The sequence below is a fragment of the Electrophorus electricus genome, chromosome 11 (assembly GCF_013358815.1).
Source record: "Electrophorus electricus isolate fEleEle1 chromosome 11, fEleEle1.pri, whole genome shotgun sequence".
In the NCBI taxonomy this organism is placed as follows: Eukaryota; Metazoa; Chordata; class Actinopteri; order Gymnotiformes; family Gymnotidae; genus Electrophorus; species Electrophorus electricus.
This window is the reverse complement of record NC_049545.1, coordinates 9,662,497-9,678,283: the sequence shown is the minus strand read 5'-3', so window position 1 is coordinate 9,678,283 and position 15,787 is coordinate 9,662,497. Positions and strand designations below refer to the sequence as shown.

The following is a 15,787-nucleotide window of genomic DNA, read 5'->3' as shown; positions in this document are numbered from 1 at the left end:
ATCACAGAACACTGATGTTTGAACACACACTTCTGCACGAGGCAGAGCGTAGCTCAGATTAACGACCGAGGCCATCATTTCTTCCTATCGGGCAGAGGGAAATGAATGTTTAGCATGTACTGCCATGTACTATAAAAGAAGGTGGGACATCTCTATGGAGGGTTAAGAGCTTATGATGACTGATGTCTACCATTTAAACCAGAGCAGCATGACTTCTGCCATATTTAAATGTTCATATTCTAGCATTGTTTTTTTGGAGTATGAGGAGGTTTTTAAAAATAAATGTTAGATATCTTAAGTATAGTTAAAACCCTTATGTGTAGTTTGTTTTTTGATCCATTTAATACAGAAGAAAGTTTGTTTCTAGTATTATTATTTATAAAAATAAAAAGGAGACAAATACGTAGTAGTAGTAGTAGTAGTAGTAATAATAATAATAAATAATAATAGGTGTTGTTATAAACTTATTACAAATTACAAGCTTACAAAATTTTCCATTGTAAGATGCTTCTCTGATCCGTCAGAACAATTTTGTTGATCTTGTTCTAAATGTAAAGAGCAGGTTCCCCAGTCATTTTAATGTAACTGGACATATTGTTACCATCATTATTTGATTGGGTGATCATTTCTGACATGTTGTGTCGGTGTAAGGTTGTGGAGCTGACTGAGTCATAGGGGTCAGACACTGAAATTAATTCCATATTGCACTTATTTGAATGAGAGCTCTGACCATTTCATCCGGAAATTTTGCCTCTTCAGTTCTGCTTGTGGTTTGACCACTTCAGGTCACGTAACCCAGTCAAAGACATCAGTATCAAATTTGGCTGCCGTTATATTCCAGCTGAAGGAATATCCAGCCCAGAATGTGCAATCCTTTGGAAGTCTGTTATTAAGTATAAATGTATATAAAAATGGTGAAACTTCATATTGTACATCAATTCGAGACAGAATATCCACGCACACTTATTTTCAATCCTCATCTTTGTGATCTAGTTTCCAGATGTACCAAAGTTATTTACTATGAATTTTTCTTATGTGAATGCAGTAGTGATGCATTAACCACATTAACTTCTGTATGGCCGCATTTATATGTGGTCATTTCCCAAATGCTGACAGCTAAAAGAGATTATGGTATAGAGAACAGTGTGAAAATGTGCAGTAATGGAACATTTAAGAAGGCTTGACTCATTGTAAATAGGCTTGCCCTGTGTGAAGAGCTCAAACACGCCTCTGCGCCCGACGCCATTAAGTCTATGCTAACCGCCATCCCTGGGGAGCGTGTGGAAATTGTACCACCTCCAGCAAACGGCGCTTCATGATCGAGGTATGCAATTGATTCAGGAGAGGGAGTGGCAAATAAAAGAGGAAAATGGCATGAAATGAAATGAATTGAAATGAACACTCATGTCCTGCAGTGGGGTTCCTGTACTCCCGCCGCAGTGACCCAGTTGCGGTGCCCTGCCAATTCTCCTCTAAACCTCATAGTCTTTCTCCCCCTGCATTTATTCACTGAACACAACCAGATGCAGTAATGTGCTGTCTGTAGGTAGTGTACCTTCACATCCTATGTAGTATATAATATTACTGTATGTAGTTCAGGTGATATTACTAGATATAGTTGATTTTGGAAATCAACATATACAATGTGACTCAGATGGTTGATATATCCTTTCCTTCTGCAGTGCTTTGCATTGTAATGTTAGGTCTAATATCAAAATAACTTATGTCCACTGAACATTAAGCTCCTATTTAGGGATTCATTCCTTATTTGTTTGCATCCAGTAAGACTTATTTGTTTATTCTAATATCTAAGCAAGCAGGGATATATGGATGGAAAATGTTTACTTTGAGACCATGGTTTAGATGTTTGTGATACAGATGGATAGATCAGAGAGTTTATATTAAACATTCAATAATATTTGACTTCATTATTTCTTGTGCCCTTAAAAGGACATCTAGCGACAGCTGGGTATAGGATTCTACCCACTGTCCTTCCCCACCTAAGCACGGGCTTGCTCATGCAGCCAAGCGAATAATGCGCTTTGAGTCCAGTAACATGTACGATTATAATTAGCTTTGTCAGGTCCTAGCCCCTACAACCCCATGCAGATAATATGATAATATGTCTTCATAACTGGCTGACCTTACATGCTCAATATTTCTCCCCTTATGAAGATTACATGTCAATAAAGTAATTGAGTCCTGGGCTGTGAGGCAAGTGAAGATTTAGGTTATTGGACTTTTCGAGGGCAGTGATGTATGACCGTTATTATTCCACCTGTCAAGGGATGTGCAGGCTGCTGACGATGGTCCGAGCTTGTCGGGAGAGAGGAGGAGGGAGAGGGGCTGAGAGAAAAGGGGGGGGGGGGAGAGAGAGAGAGAGAGACAGAGTGAAACAGCAGAGTGTGTGCGAGAGAGGTGAGGTCAGACAGTAGCAGGGAAGGCCTGCGGTCTCCTGTAGGAGTATTACACCGTTAATCAGGCCCTTCATCTCAAGTCTGCTCCTGCTGCATATGGAAGCTGGATGTGTTGTATTAATTAGTGAGAGGTGTCCATTAGGTTGAGGCTAAGGAGGCCAGGTGTTAAAGGCAACAATGCAGCCCCCTCATGTGCCAGCCTCCATCCATCGGCTGCATAGGGTCATCCATTATCATTGTCGGGGATATTAGATTTTCTTTCTCTCTACTGCTGGAATGGAGAAGCACTGTCTGTGGGCCCCTGCTGTACCAGTGCCATCCGTAATTAGGATTTTGATGGATTTGGGCTCTGTTGTCATTTTAATAGCAATGTGGTCCAAGTCCAAACGATTGTTTTATAAACTATACTCTTAAGTTTTCCCCATCAATTTGAGCTACTGACAAATGACATAGTGTGTGTGCAATTTTTTGAACTAATTATTGGTCTAGTTAAGAGGCAGCTAGTAGGTATGTAAGCGGTTATACACTCTTCTGGACTCTGCGTGTGATTTTGAAGATTGAGAGTGTGCAGAGATGAGTGAGCCCTGGCGGTTCAGCTGTGCCCTTGCAGTTAATGACCATGCGAAGGGTGGGAGAGTGGCTCTCTGTGTTAAAGGCTATTTTACCATGTCCATTTGCATTAAGGCAGGAGATTGATCCACTCCAATCAGATGAGACTTTGTCTGAGTGATGTCCCTTCTCTGTCACCATGACACCAGCTAGGCTGCCATGTTCTGTAGGGTGTGGATGACCAGCCCCTGCATCCACCGGGGACGCAACCCCATAGCACAGCTCCACAGCCCTCGTGCTTTTCATCCCCCCTCATCCTGCTTTCCGTTAGAGTGTCATGTTGAATCAGCACACAGCTGCGAGCTCACGGGCCCCAGGTAGCAGGCCAGCCGGCCTCAGAAGCTGCTCTGAAATGAATATAATAATGGGCTCCGGAAAATAGCGCAGGGCACTTAGCAGAGGCAGGCGGAGGAGTAATAAGTGAGAGAGAAAAGTGTGTGTGTGTGTGTGTGTTCTCTTCAGGGGGAACCAGAGAACAGATGCATGTCCCACAGTGAGGCAGGTGCAGTTTGTCTCTTTGGTGACAGAGGTGGCAGCAGGAGCTGTCAGATTAGTATTGATATGTGTCACTCTGGGGAGTGTCAGGTGCTTTATTTAAGACAGCAAGGAGACCATGCACTCGTGTGGTAATTGATGTTTGGCTTTAGGCAAGATTAGGATGTCTGTTGACCCAGCAGAGCACCTGATGGTGTTGTCCATGTGTTAAAGTGTTGTTTTTCTTTGTTTTGCCTTTGGTATGGTTAAGAGTTTTTATTCTTTGTAAATATGATTGGGGAGGGGATTTGACAATACATTAGTTTTTACTGTTTAGATCTTTGAAAATAATGGCTTATGGTTTCATTAGTGCTTTGACAAAATGAAATCCTTTCTTTCTTTCTTCAGAAAAAGTGTTGTTATGAATCTGGTCTCCTCCTCTTACAGTGAAATGACTATAGTGATGTGTTGACACGCCTGTCCACTATTCACTTACATGGATTGGTGGCCATATTTGATTTGACAGAAATCCCAAATGACATTCACTGAGGAATGTTTTGCTCATTGATGCATGAAGTCTATCACATCAGTCACCATTATATTCAGTAAAAGGCTAGAAGCTAACAGCAGAGTGTTTTTAACAGATCTTTTAACAGCTGCAGTATTAATGTCTTAGTGATTGAGCACCTCTGCTGAGTCTTCAACAAACAAAAAATTCACCCTCTAGTTCAACCTTTTGGCCTTACCAGGATACAACATTCATACACTGCTACAATATGAATTCATGAATTCTTATTATTGTAGGTTATATTACTAGTTATTTCTCCGTTAGACACTTTAATCTGACTGGCAGGATTAGTATCTTATACTGTCTCCATCTGTCTCTTTAGTGCTTTTATTTGTGTGTTTACATATGTACTAAGTAAAGTCCTCGTCTGTCATTTTCTCCTTTGATTTGAGGATGTAAGACATCACAGTGTTGAAGGTCATCTAATGGCAGAACAAAAGCCTTCTCAATCCCTTATGTTTTTTCAAGCCTTTTGAGATGGCTCAGACAAACTGTTGTCCTCTCTAACAGCACAGGGGCTGTGTATAGTTTGTTCTAAAAGGCCCTGACAGTGGACATCACTGATAGGTGCTATTGCATGTAATGTCATAATGTCTGCGAATTTAGACTATCATTGATTCCTCCCTGCCTACAATGTCAAAGTGATAAGAAGCGAGGCAATCATTCTCTGCCTATTAATATAATACAGGAGTAATACCAAATGCTGTCAAATAAATTATATTTCAAAACTTCCCAATCACCCTATTAATGGGACCATTACTGAAATCACCTCAATTACAAATGACACTTTTCACATTTTGTTTGCGGTTTGGCCACTTATCTATGCTTGACTTTTTATTAGAAGTTGGCTGCTAATGATGACCACAATTAGTCTGTTTCAGAAAATGTTCATATTAAAATATTTTCCTCTTATCAAACTACACATAATTTCATGGACTGAAATGACTACTGAATCATAGTCAGATCATATACTGACAGCAGTGCTGTTAATTAGTGTATGCTGTTTTTATGCCACAGTGGGTACTTAGCTGCTAAGGTTTCATATATGCAGTAAAAGTGACAAGCACCAAACGGATATGTATTCGGGACTCTGTCATAGTGGTTTTTTTTTTTACTGTACAACCTCCACAAGCACCACTCGTACTGACACAAACTGTGGAATTCCTGTGCAGAATAGCTGTTAGTGGCAGCGTAAGTCTTCTTGTGATAGACCAGGAGTTGTTCCAAGGAGATTAAGGCTTTGTAAACTGCTGGAGCACTCTGCCTCAAATGGCTGTTCCCTTATCTCCAAAGCCCAGAGCCACTGTATGACTCGCGCACACTTGCTCCATGTAGAATAAATGTCATTGAAATTAATTTCACCACTCTTGAATTAGGCTGTGACTATAATCTCTTTCTTCGGTCAAAATTTATGTCCTCCAGAATTCAATTTCCTCTTCGGCCTCATAAGTTGGAATACAAAGAGTGATGGGCCTTTATCAGTAGAACAGTTTGAGGACTTCATTAATGAATACTGCCACTTTCAATTCATAATATTTGATTCTGGTATAATCCTGTGAGCCACACTCATACGCAATGCTGCAACTTCATGCCATGAGACGACAGCTTTGAAAATTAAATTGCACTCATTTTCTTTGTGCCACAAATATCCATTTCCAGAATTATAAGAACTGAGCCTGCTTTACAACTGAGGCTGCAGCATGAGTGAGCGGGATACATTGAGTCGCCCCAACCCTTTGAAACATATCAGTTTGGCTTTATTAAGAAAAATCCTGTGGCAAATCAGAGTGGTATTGATCAGGGGTTTTGAAGCATGAAGTAGAAGCTCTCTCATGACAAGCTCTCCAGCTGCAGCTGGAGCAAATCTCTCAGGGCTCAGCTATCACTAGGCAACATACGCCCGCCTCTCACTTACAATGAGATTGTTCAAATGCCTCTGGATTAGACTCTCCTAACAAATACATTTTCAACAGGGTGTAGTAGAGTCTGATTTTGTCCAGAATAGCTCAAAGACATGGAACTAAAGAAATATTCCATTAATATTCTGATCACTAAAGTTTATACCAATATGAGTGAATGTGTATGGGTGCACAAATTATACTGCTACTAGAAAAGAAAACTTTTTCCAGGTAAGTTTACATTTTAGAAATATATAAATTTAGAATACAATGGTGTAATTAAGCAGGAACTGGGGAGATCCATGTGAATAAAGTGATCAATTATTTAACATAATTGCTCCACACAAACCAGGATAAATAGTTTTGTCACTGGAAATGAAAATTTGATTTGCAAATTGACATCAATTAGGTCATTAAGAGAGAATCTGGATTGTAGCCCAGGGCCTGTCCTGGGAGAAGCAGAAGCATGAGTGGGTGCAAACTGTCCTGCATTAAAAGGAACATGAAACATATGTTCCACTGCAAGACAAATGTAATCTGTTTGAGAAATCTGTTTAAAAAGTAGGGTAGATTAAGTGGGCTAAATTGTGTCTAGGCCTGCTGCTCTAGAGGAGACCCTCACAAAGCCCTCAGCTGGGCCAGTCTTCTATCTTCTGTGCACTGCTAATTACAGAGCATAGCCCCTTCTTTTCTTTGTTTTCAGCAGGAGTTGCTGTACCTGGAGAAAGGTTACATGACTACACCTTCTCTCTTCAGCATCTTATGTAGCATGTGTGCCCCCATCCCATGGTCATGGTGCCACATTGTATTAACCTGAGTTCTAACTGTTTGACCTTAGCCATCAGAACTCTAAGATAAATGCTACTTTCCAATGGAAGCACAATTAACAGGACATTTTTTATCCTGTGACCCTGAGTGTAAGGTAACATCCAAGCTTCTTAGGTTTTTTCAAGAAGGGTTTGCCATTTGCGCTAATGGTTTGGTAATGTGGCTGGCATTTTCAGAGCTAAACACTCCCGTATGTGACGTAGTATTTCGTGTGCCATCAGTAGACTTGGTTTCATAACAATAGGTAAATTATGGTTTAGCAATAATTAGGGCAAGACATATCTACTAGTGGGTGCTAAATTTCATGGTTTTAAATGTACTAACCAAATCATTGTTAATATCCACCGCTACTCTTATGCTCTTAGAAATCATCCACCAGAGTTTACATTTATATTTACGACATCTTATCCCGAGTGACTTACAAAAGCTCTTTGTCATTTACTCATAGAACACATCCTTGCCAGTACAGTAGGTTTGAGTCTAAGATACCAATGAACTAGAATATTGTTGAAATATAGGGATCAATGCTCATGCCTAGAAGTGTAAAATACATAATCTCTTTCAGAGAACAATCAGTGCAATAAACAATAAGTAAGAAGTTTAGTAATGTGTACTGTATTGTAAAAAAAAAAAAAAGTGTCTTTTTATAGATTTAAAACATTTTTTGTCTTGGTAACTAGCTTTTCTTTAGCAGCAGTGCTACCATTTTCATGATGTATTCATGATTATCATTGTTAAGTGTCACTACATTACACTGCATCTTGTAGAGCAGACTATAATGGAAATTGTGTATAGGTTTTCAAATTTATATAAGAGTTCTTTATGCTTATACAAGCATAAATATCTTTATATCTTTATCTCCTATACAAATCTGAAAATCCCCCAGAAAAAATCTGAAATTGTTTTTGTATTTTTTTCGGATAATGCTAGTTCTAACATTAATAATTGTAACTCTTGTAGTGGTGTTGTAGGAAACAGTTGTTAGTTGCATTTTCAGTATTAATCCTTGTGTGCTTCGTTTCAGTGTTCCACATGCGGTTTTCTAAAGCACCCAGTATTATTTGTATGCGGTGCAGTTTTCAGCTCCCACTCCCAAGCCTGTGCCGGCTTGAAAAATGGCCTGCATTTTCTTGATAGCCCATGTGGATGTAGGGTATAAATGGCTAATGAATTACAGATGAACATTGACGCAAATTAATCTTCCTGATGTCCCTGGGTTATATGGCAACCATTTAAAAGTTTAATCAATACGCTAAAGTTGAAAACATGCAGGTGCTGCAGTTGTTTGGCCGTAATAAACATCACTGGGAAATGGCGAGGCCTGCACCTAGTGCATGCATCATAATGACAGCTATTTATGTTTAATGGACTAAATATTTTTTATTGGAAGAGAACAAACATCGCCTTAACTCCAGAACATATGTGCTCAGCTTCCCTGCTTCCCTCTGAGATCCCTGACAGATGATTGACATTCTTCCAGCCAAAGATACATGAGAACAACTGAAAGAAGACAGATGAGATTTTTTTTTCTTTTTCCCTCTGCAAGATATGTTACAAATTCCACATGGCAAGACAACATTTCTGCTTATTTTCAACTACACTCCACCCACTGACCCATAGACAATCACTTTATATCAACTTTCTCAAAGCAAGTACATGAATACGAGTAGGAAGAGATGGTTTCACCTGGTCTCTTATTTAGGGTCCACTTTCTCCAGTGGGCTGAGAGCTGCCCTGGTTTAGCATGTTGGCCCATTTATAGTGCAACCCATCAAAGTGTCATTATTTTGGCCTCCCTTTTGATTGAATAAGTGACATTATCCAAGGTCCAAATATAATAAGTTCCAACTTTTGACTTTTTCCCTCAGTGCAACTCCCTCTCCTACAGGAGTCAGGGGAAAACAGCCGCACTATGAATATGTATTTGAATATTTATGTCTGCCGTTTGCTGGTATTTATTGGCTGGGCCAGTGACTTCTGAAGGACTTCTTAGTGGATGCAGTGTTATGCAAAAGCGTTGCCTTGAGGGGTTTGTTAAAAACAGTGCTTTGTTAATGCTGGTCATAACTTGGCACACATAATAAAAAGCTTGGAAGTAGCCTTTGGTTTTCTATTGAATATAACAAACTACAAGTTTTAAATACCTGTGATATCTTAATAATAAAATAATAATAATAAATAAACAATAATAAAAGAACAACAAAGCAGCTGACAGGTTTCTGGGAAAGCCTGACTTAGGCCTAAGATATTCCTACGACACTACATAAAGGTGTGGAATTTAGTATATTATTATATATTATATATTATTATTTTCATTCATTGTTTGTAAATATGTGTGGTTTTAATGTAGTTATAACTTCCATATAACCAACACTAATGGCTGTGTTTCAGTGTAGCTTTTGTTTGTGTCCATATATCATGCGAGTATGCAGTATGTGTATTTCTGAGATGGCAGTGTTGTGTAAGTAAAAGGTAACGATAGCCCGCGATTACTTTGTCCTTCTTTACAGACTTGTCGTGTATTCACCCAGTTTAAACCGATAAGTAGATGTGTTGCTGGCCAGGTAATGGCAATTCCATCATAGGTTGCTGTTGCTGGTGGAGAGCGATACAGAGACTGGAGCAGATATGGAGCGGCTCGTATAAGAGCACATGGCCATGACGGGCAGCAGCACAGAGCCATAACTCTGCCTCTGCCCCCCACACACGTGGCAGCCCTGCAGCCACTCTGGCTTTCCTTCCGGCTTTATCCCTGCCTTCTGAGATAATAAGGAAAGTTTAATTGCATTGTTAATTGATTTTTTTCCCCTCACAACATTATTACTCTGATTGATTGCAGAGCTGATGAACGGGTATGAGGAGTTGGGAGCTGAGGAAATGCGCTGAAAAAGAGAGAGACGTGGAGGGATGGTTGGGGGATGGCCTTGTAGAGAATAGATAACCTTGGTGTTAAGAGCTGCATCCTTCACATATGACTTTCCTTGACATATTGATGGCCCTTGAAAAGAGGGAAGCTGATTGTATGCAGAATGCAATCATTAAACACACTCCAGCTTTTGATTCATTTGTGCTTTTTTTACCTGAAGCTCAGTTCGCTAACAGAGTTTTAGCGAACTGTGTCTTCAAGAGGTTTATGCTGTGAGGCAGTAAATATAAAGTCTTATACCCCAAACAATTACCCTAGAAACCTGGGTACACTATAGTATATATGGGTTCTGCCGGTGGTTAAATTAGATAGAGAAATCACATGCAATATACTGTTTACATAAATACAAGCTGTTGAAGTGAGATAATGCGATCTTGTTCATGCCTTCTTAGCCATTCCCTATGGTTTAATGTTCACAGTTGATTTAATAGCCTTGTCTTTATCACTTCAGCATTGTTTTGTGGGGCACAGTGAAGTTCGAGGACATGCAGCTCATGGGCTCTTACTGTGTGATAGCTGGCTGGAGAAAGGGACTGGAGGACTCTTCTGCTTTACAATCAGCCCTAAGAGTGCTGGATGAGGCCAAGGGCAATCAGGCCAACCCCTCCATTCCTGCCAGTGATACTGTCCTCTAAAAACAACCAGGTATATCATGATAGGAACACTGCCCTTGACTTCTCCTCTGCTAAACATTTGCAATGGATACTGGCTTGTGTGTGTGTGTGTGTGTGTGTGTGTGTGTGTGTGTGTGTGTGTGTGTGTGTGTGTGTGTGTGTGTGTGTGTGTGTGTGTGTGTGTGTGTGTGTGTGTGTGTGTGCACGTGCATGCAGGTGTACATGTGTGAGACAGACTTCGAACAAAGAGAAAGTGTACATGATGGCAGCTCATCATGCCGTTCCCACAGGCTTGGGCAGGCCTGTCTGTTTTTTGCTAATGTCTTATGTAAGACGTAGCTTGTGCTACATTCGGCCTTCTCCACCCTGTCTTTCTTTCCTCCGGTTGCCATGTAAGCAGTGCAGAGTTCAGCTGCGGGAAACCGGCTGGGTGTGCAGTATGCAGGGAGGACTGCATTCTATCACACTTCACCCTGGCTGCCAGTTTACACTGAACACACTCTGTCTCTGGCCAAAACGCAAGCCCCCCCCCCCCCCCTTTCTTTCTCTAGAAGTCCTTCTCTCTTCCTCTCATTCTGTTTCTCTCCCTATCCCTCCATCTCTCTCTCCACACATGGTTCCATGCAAAGCAGTGAGCCAAGGGGAAGTGGACATCTCGCAGGCCTGCACTCTTTGCCATGGAAAGCTGGAGCGCCAGAAAGCGCTTGGCCTGTTTCTCTTCAGTTTCATCACAGCTGTGATGTCATCGTTCTTGCAGTGCACAGGGATGTTTCACTAAGTGGGCCTCCAGGCCAGCAGATGGCGTTCTCCCAGGACAGGTGCTGTAAGTGGTCCAGCAGTGAGGGAGTGTTGGAGCAAGGCGATCAGACTGCCTGTGCTGTGAAGAGGTGATGTAGGGTAGGATTTGATCTCCGCTGTGCCATGGCGCTGGACAGATAGCAGACACAGTGAGGCTCTGTCTCAAGGGTAGTAGCAGCAGCTGGAGCTGGAGCTCCATGACCTCAGCCCCACCTAACACACACACACAGGCGCACACACACAGACACACACACACACACACTGGAGGAACTGTCCGCTGCTCCCACTAAGCCCTCTCACTCCGAGGAGAAAGAGTGAGCACGTCCGCACGACCGCTTCCACGCTCGCACGCTCGCCGACGCACACACTCCTGATCTGATCTGAGCAGACAGCTCCTCACACTTCACTGTTTGGATCACCTCAAGTTGCTCGGATAGCAAAAGGGGGGCCGGGGGAGCGTGGCTCCTCTACAAAAATCCAAATTTAGATTGACTGAGCTTGTCCCCGGGCCGGCGGGCCCCGCGCACTCCGCCGACCAACTCGAACGGGCCCTGCCACTGACTCGCGAGCGAGCACAGCACCGCACTGCACCGCACCGCCATGTCAGCCAAGTCGCCACTCATGCATGGGGGAGGGGGGTGACCGGGGAGGGAGGGAGGGAGGGAGGGAGGGAGAGAGAGAGAGAGAGAGAGAGAGAGAGAGAGAGAGAGAGAGAGAGAGAGAGAGAGAGAGAGAGAGAGAGAGAGAGAGAGAGAGAGAGAGAGAGAGAGAGAGAGAGAGAGAGAGAGAGAGAGAGAGAGAGAACGTGGGGCAGAGTGTCAGGTTTGGTTAGTATCCAGGCTGGCGTTAGAATATGCTTGGCACTAATATGGCACCAGTATCTCTGTGCTCATCTCTGTTCTGTGTCAGTGCGGACGATCCAGGGGCCTGTCTCTGCCCGCCTCTGACACTGTCTTTCTGCATTACATCGGTGGGCCACTCACCGCACTGCCACCCTTCGCCTATCACTCAACCGCTTCATTTCAGGCCTGCCCTTTTTTTTGTCATTAATGCACTTGATGTCTATTTAAAAACCGCGGTGAGCACAGTATCTGTTTTCCTGTCAGGAGATCATTGACAGCATTAATGCCACTTGTCCTTGCCTCATTTGCTAAAGCGCTGACACCTATCTGCAGTCTACCACATCCATCAAGCCCCTCTCTCTGTCTCTCTCTATCTTCCTGTCTTACTCCTCCTCTCTCCCTCTGTCTGTCTTACATCCCCTCTGTCTCTCTCTGTCTGTCGCTCTCTCTCTTTTTTTTTCCCTCTGGCATTTCAGTGCTGTCCTGTCTTAAAACTGGGCTCTCTACCCATCACTACCAGACCACGTGTACCGCTGCTGCAGTATTTCTGAGTAGCAGGCATGAGGAGGACATTTTTCAGCAAATCATCTAACTGCCACCTTTTGGTTTTTCAGCCCTGAAATGTGTCTGCCTTCTTGTAAGGGCAAGTTGAACAGTAAGATTATGTGGACTTGTATGTCAGTGCCCACATATTGGTACTGTGTGACTTGATGGAAAATACAAGATTGAAATTCTACTTAGGATCATTTGTGTATTTTAATTTCAAATGCTTAAAACTAAAATACAGATGCATTTGATTCAAACCACTAGGTTATGGTATTCAGTTTGAAGTGGGTGATATTAGAATCAGCATCTCGGTCTTGCCCCCCTGCTCCCCAAGAAAGATTTTAACACACATTTCTGCCCTCCCAGAGTCTCTCACAGCACACACACACACACTCTCTCACACACACACACACACGCGCGCACACACACACACACACACACTCTCTCTCACACACACACACACACACACACGCACACACACACACACACATACACACACACAAAATGTATGCATGTTTTACCACTTATTAGGATTGTTTAAGTGACATATTCACAAAAATCAGTGATCACTGATGTTCTGTGTTGATAAGAATTCTTATGGCCACAGAAAAGATTTTATATTGCAAAATATCATTTGTTGCAAAAATATTTTATTTTGCAGGATATACTATTAAGCTAAACACAATATTTGTTGCCTTTCAGAAATAAATAAATAAATGCAGAGAGGCTATTCAAACTAATAAGCAAGTGATTATGCAGCACTGTTGCACATGCACGCTCATGCACCTGTGGTGCCCATGTGGCGATTGGACGGGCATTGTGTGCTATTGGCCTTCTGTCTGTGGACACCGCTATGTTCATTGATTACTGTGATAATGAAAATGGCCTCCGAGCATTCTCCTCCTGACACTTTTTCTGGCTGTCTCTGTCTCTCTCCCCCAAACACATACACACACACACACACACACACACACACACACACAGGGAGAGAGAGAGAAAGGGGGAAGCAGGTTCTGTGCTTGTTATTGTCTAGACAGCACCCTCAGGCCAAATGTTGTCTTTCTGGTGTTCTTAGACTTGAGACGGATGCGCTGTCTCCCCTGACACACAGTTCATGCCAAAATTTGAGTGAGAAAATGACAGATTCAGGAGTCTGAATTCTCTGTCTTTGACAGGAATATATACATATAATAACAAAAACTGGAAAGAAAATAGATTTAGATAAATAGAATTTTATGAAACATTTTTTCATAGTTATAATGCATTAATATAATTTATTTAACTATTTATTTTGATTGGATTTGTATTTTTGTTGTGTGCAGTAATATACCATATGCTATGGTAGATTCTTTAAAAATAATATAAATATCACTTAAAGTAAAACAAAGAAAAATTAATATTGTAGTAGTTTTGGTAAGACATAAAATAAAAGCACCAGTACCAATAAGGTATCAAAGTGACCTATTCATCTTCTCACGCAATTTCAGATAAAAGCTCTTGATATCAGGTCAGTAAGGCCTGACTATAACCTCTTGTTTGTCTGTTGGCAGGGGTGTTTACCAAGAGTCGCTATATCTACTATGGCAGGAATTCAGAGGGCAATCGTTTCATTCGTAATAACCAGCTCTGACCGAGGGATGGACAGAGGGATGGACAGAGGACAGGCATACGGAAGAGGCTTGATGAAGATATCCTGCTGCACATCTTTATGCATATACTTATGTCCAGATGCATGCTAAGCAGCCAAACATCTCTGCCACCTCCCGTCACCTCTTCCTGCCAGAACTCTGCCATTCATACTGACATGATCGCCCTTAAGCAGCCCTGCCCCACTGCAGTCTCACACACACACACACGCACACGCACACACACACACACACACTCCCCACAGTGAGCCAAGTGCCTTTGCTGGCAGCCACTGCTCCATGATGGATAGCCTGGTCCAACTGCTGCTGTCCACAGGTCAAAGGTCCCACCTGTGCGGTGAGCCTGTGCAGACACACAGGATGAGCCCCCCCCTCAAAGTCAAAGCTAAACACACAGACAATGAGAGAATAAGATGGACTCTTCATTCCACCTAATGTTCATGAATTTATTTACTGTGATTTGTGTTGTCAACCTGTCTCTCTGGAAGCATTAGAAAGCTGCCAACATTCTGTAATAATGTCTAATTGCTTTTAAGCACTCACTGGCTCACTTGTTTTGATTAATTATTCAAACAGTTGGCTCTAAGAAAGTTTTTGACAAAAAGCACTTGTGTGATTTATCTAGTATTTATTACCTTTATTTATATGGCAATTGAGGGTCATTTCCACATTCTTTGCACTGTGGCCTTGTGTCCTTATGTACGGTGATATTAAGTGTGTGTACATGCGAGTGTGTTTGTACGCGTGCGTGCGGGCGCGTGTGTGTGTGTGCGAGCACATTCGAGTATGTGCTGTGTGAAGTTGGTGTGTTGCGGGGGCAGATGTTTGCTGTGCAGGAGCCTGCAGGAGCAGGGGAAGTAGGAGGTAATGAGCTTTGCTCTCGTTGCCTGGTGCAGGAGAGGAGAGAGACAGCAGACTCACAGCAGCAGGTCTGAGGGGAGGGGAAAAGAAGTCAACAACTTTCTCCACTCCACTTTTGATTGCCTCCTCATGTGATTTTTGGACCTATTCACACCATTTTAATGACTTGCTCTCTAACTCTTGTTTATGGGAGAAAAAAATCCATAACAGCTTTTGCTGTGTTTCAGAAACAAGGTTCCCAAGTGATGGGCAAAACTTTAGGTGAAAGGTTTTTTAGATACAGTAAGCTTTAAAATATATTTTTTTTTACATTCATCCAATATTTTTTATGTTATAATCCAAATGTTTTGTTGTTTTTAAGTTCATATATGATAAAGGTGAAACTCACTACACCAAAGCAAGACAATGGTTAATTGCACAAGGAAAACCAAAGAGTTGCAGTAAGATGTGTTTGTACAAATGTCTAACGGTGTCCTAACATAACACAAGCTACATGGTGCTTATTTATCTTACTAAGCTTTTTTGAGTTGTTCAAGAGAAGTTCATCCCCTCTTTTTTCTAGCTACAAGAATCCCTGATCATTTCTAACTATGGATATAGCTATTTATCAACATGAATATGAGGTATTGAAAATGATACACTTATAATATTTTTTTTGTATCCACTGCAATTATTAGTAATTTGTGAATTTACATGCATTGGCTTGTGGCTGTTTCCCATAAGCTAAAATGTAGGGTTCTTGTTGCATGCTTAAAACTTT

At 41.8% G+C, this 15,787-nt stretch overlaps 1 protein-coding gene across 1 annotated transcript in view; it reads left to right on the top strand.

Annotated features, from left to right (window-relative positions):
* The window catches only part of lrmda (leucine rich melanocyte differentiation associated), a 192,255-nt gene extending 178,016 nt beyond the window's left edge, over positions 1-14,239 (top strand). Inside the window, exon 8 of the mRNA XM_027019920.2 lies at positions 14,071-14,239. Within this exon, the coding sequence (XP_026875721.2) occupies positions 14,071-14,150 (80 nt within the window). The 3' untranslated portion in view covers positions 14,151-14,239. The remainder of the gene's footprint in view (positions 1-14,070) is intronic.
* The last annotated feature ends 1,548 nt before the right edge of the window (positions 14,240-15,787 follow it).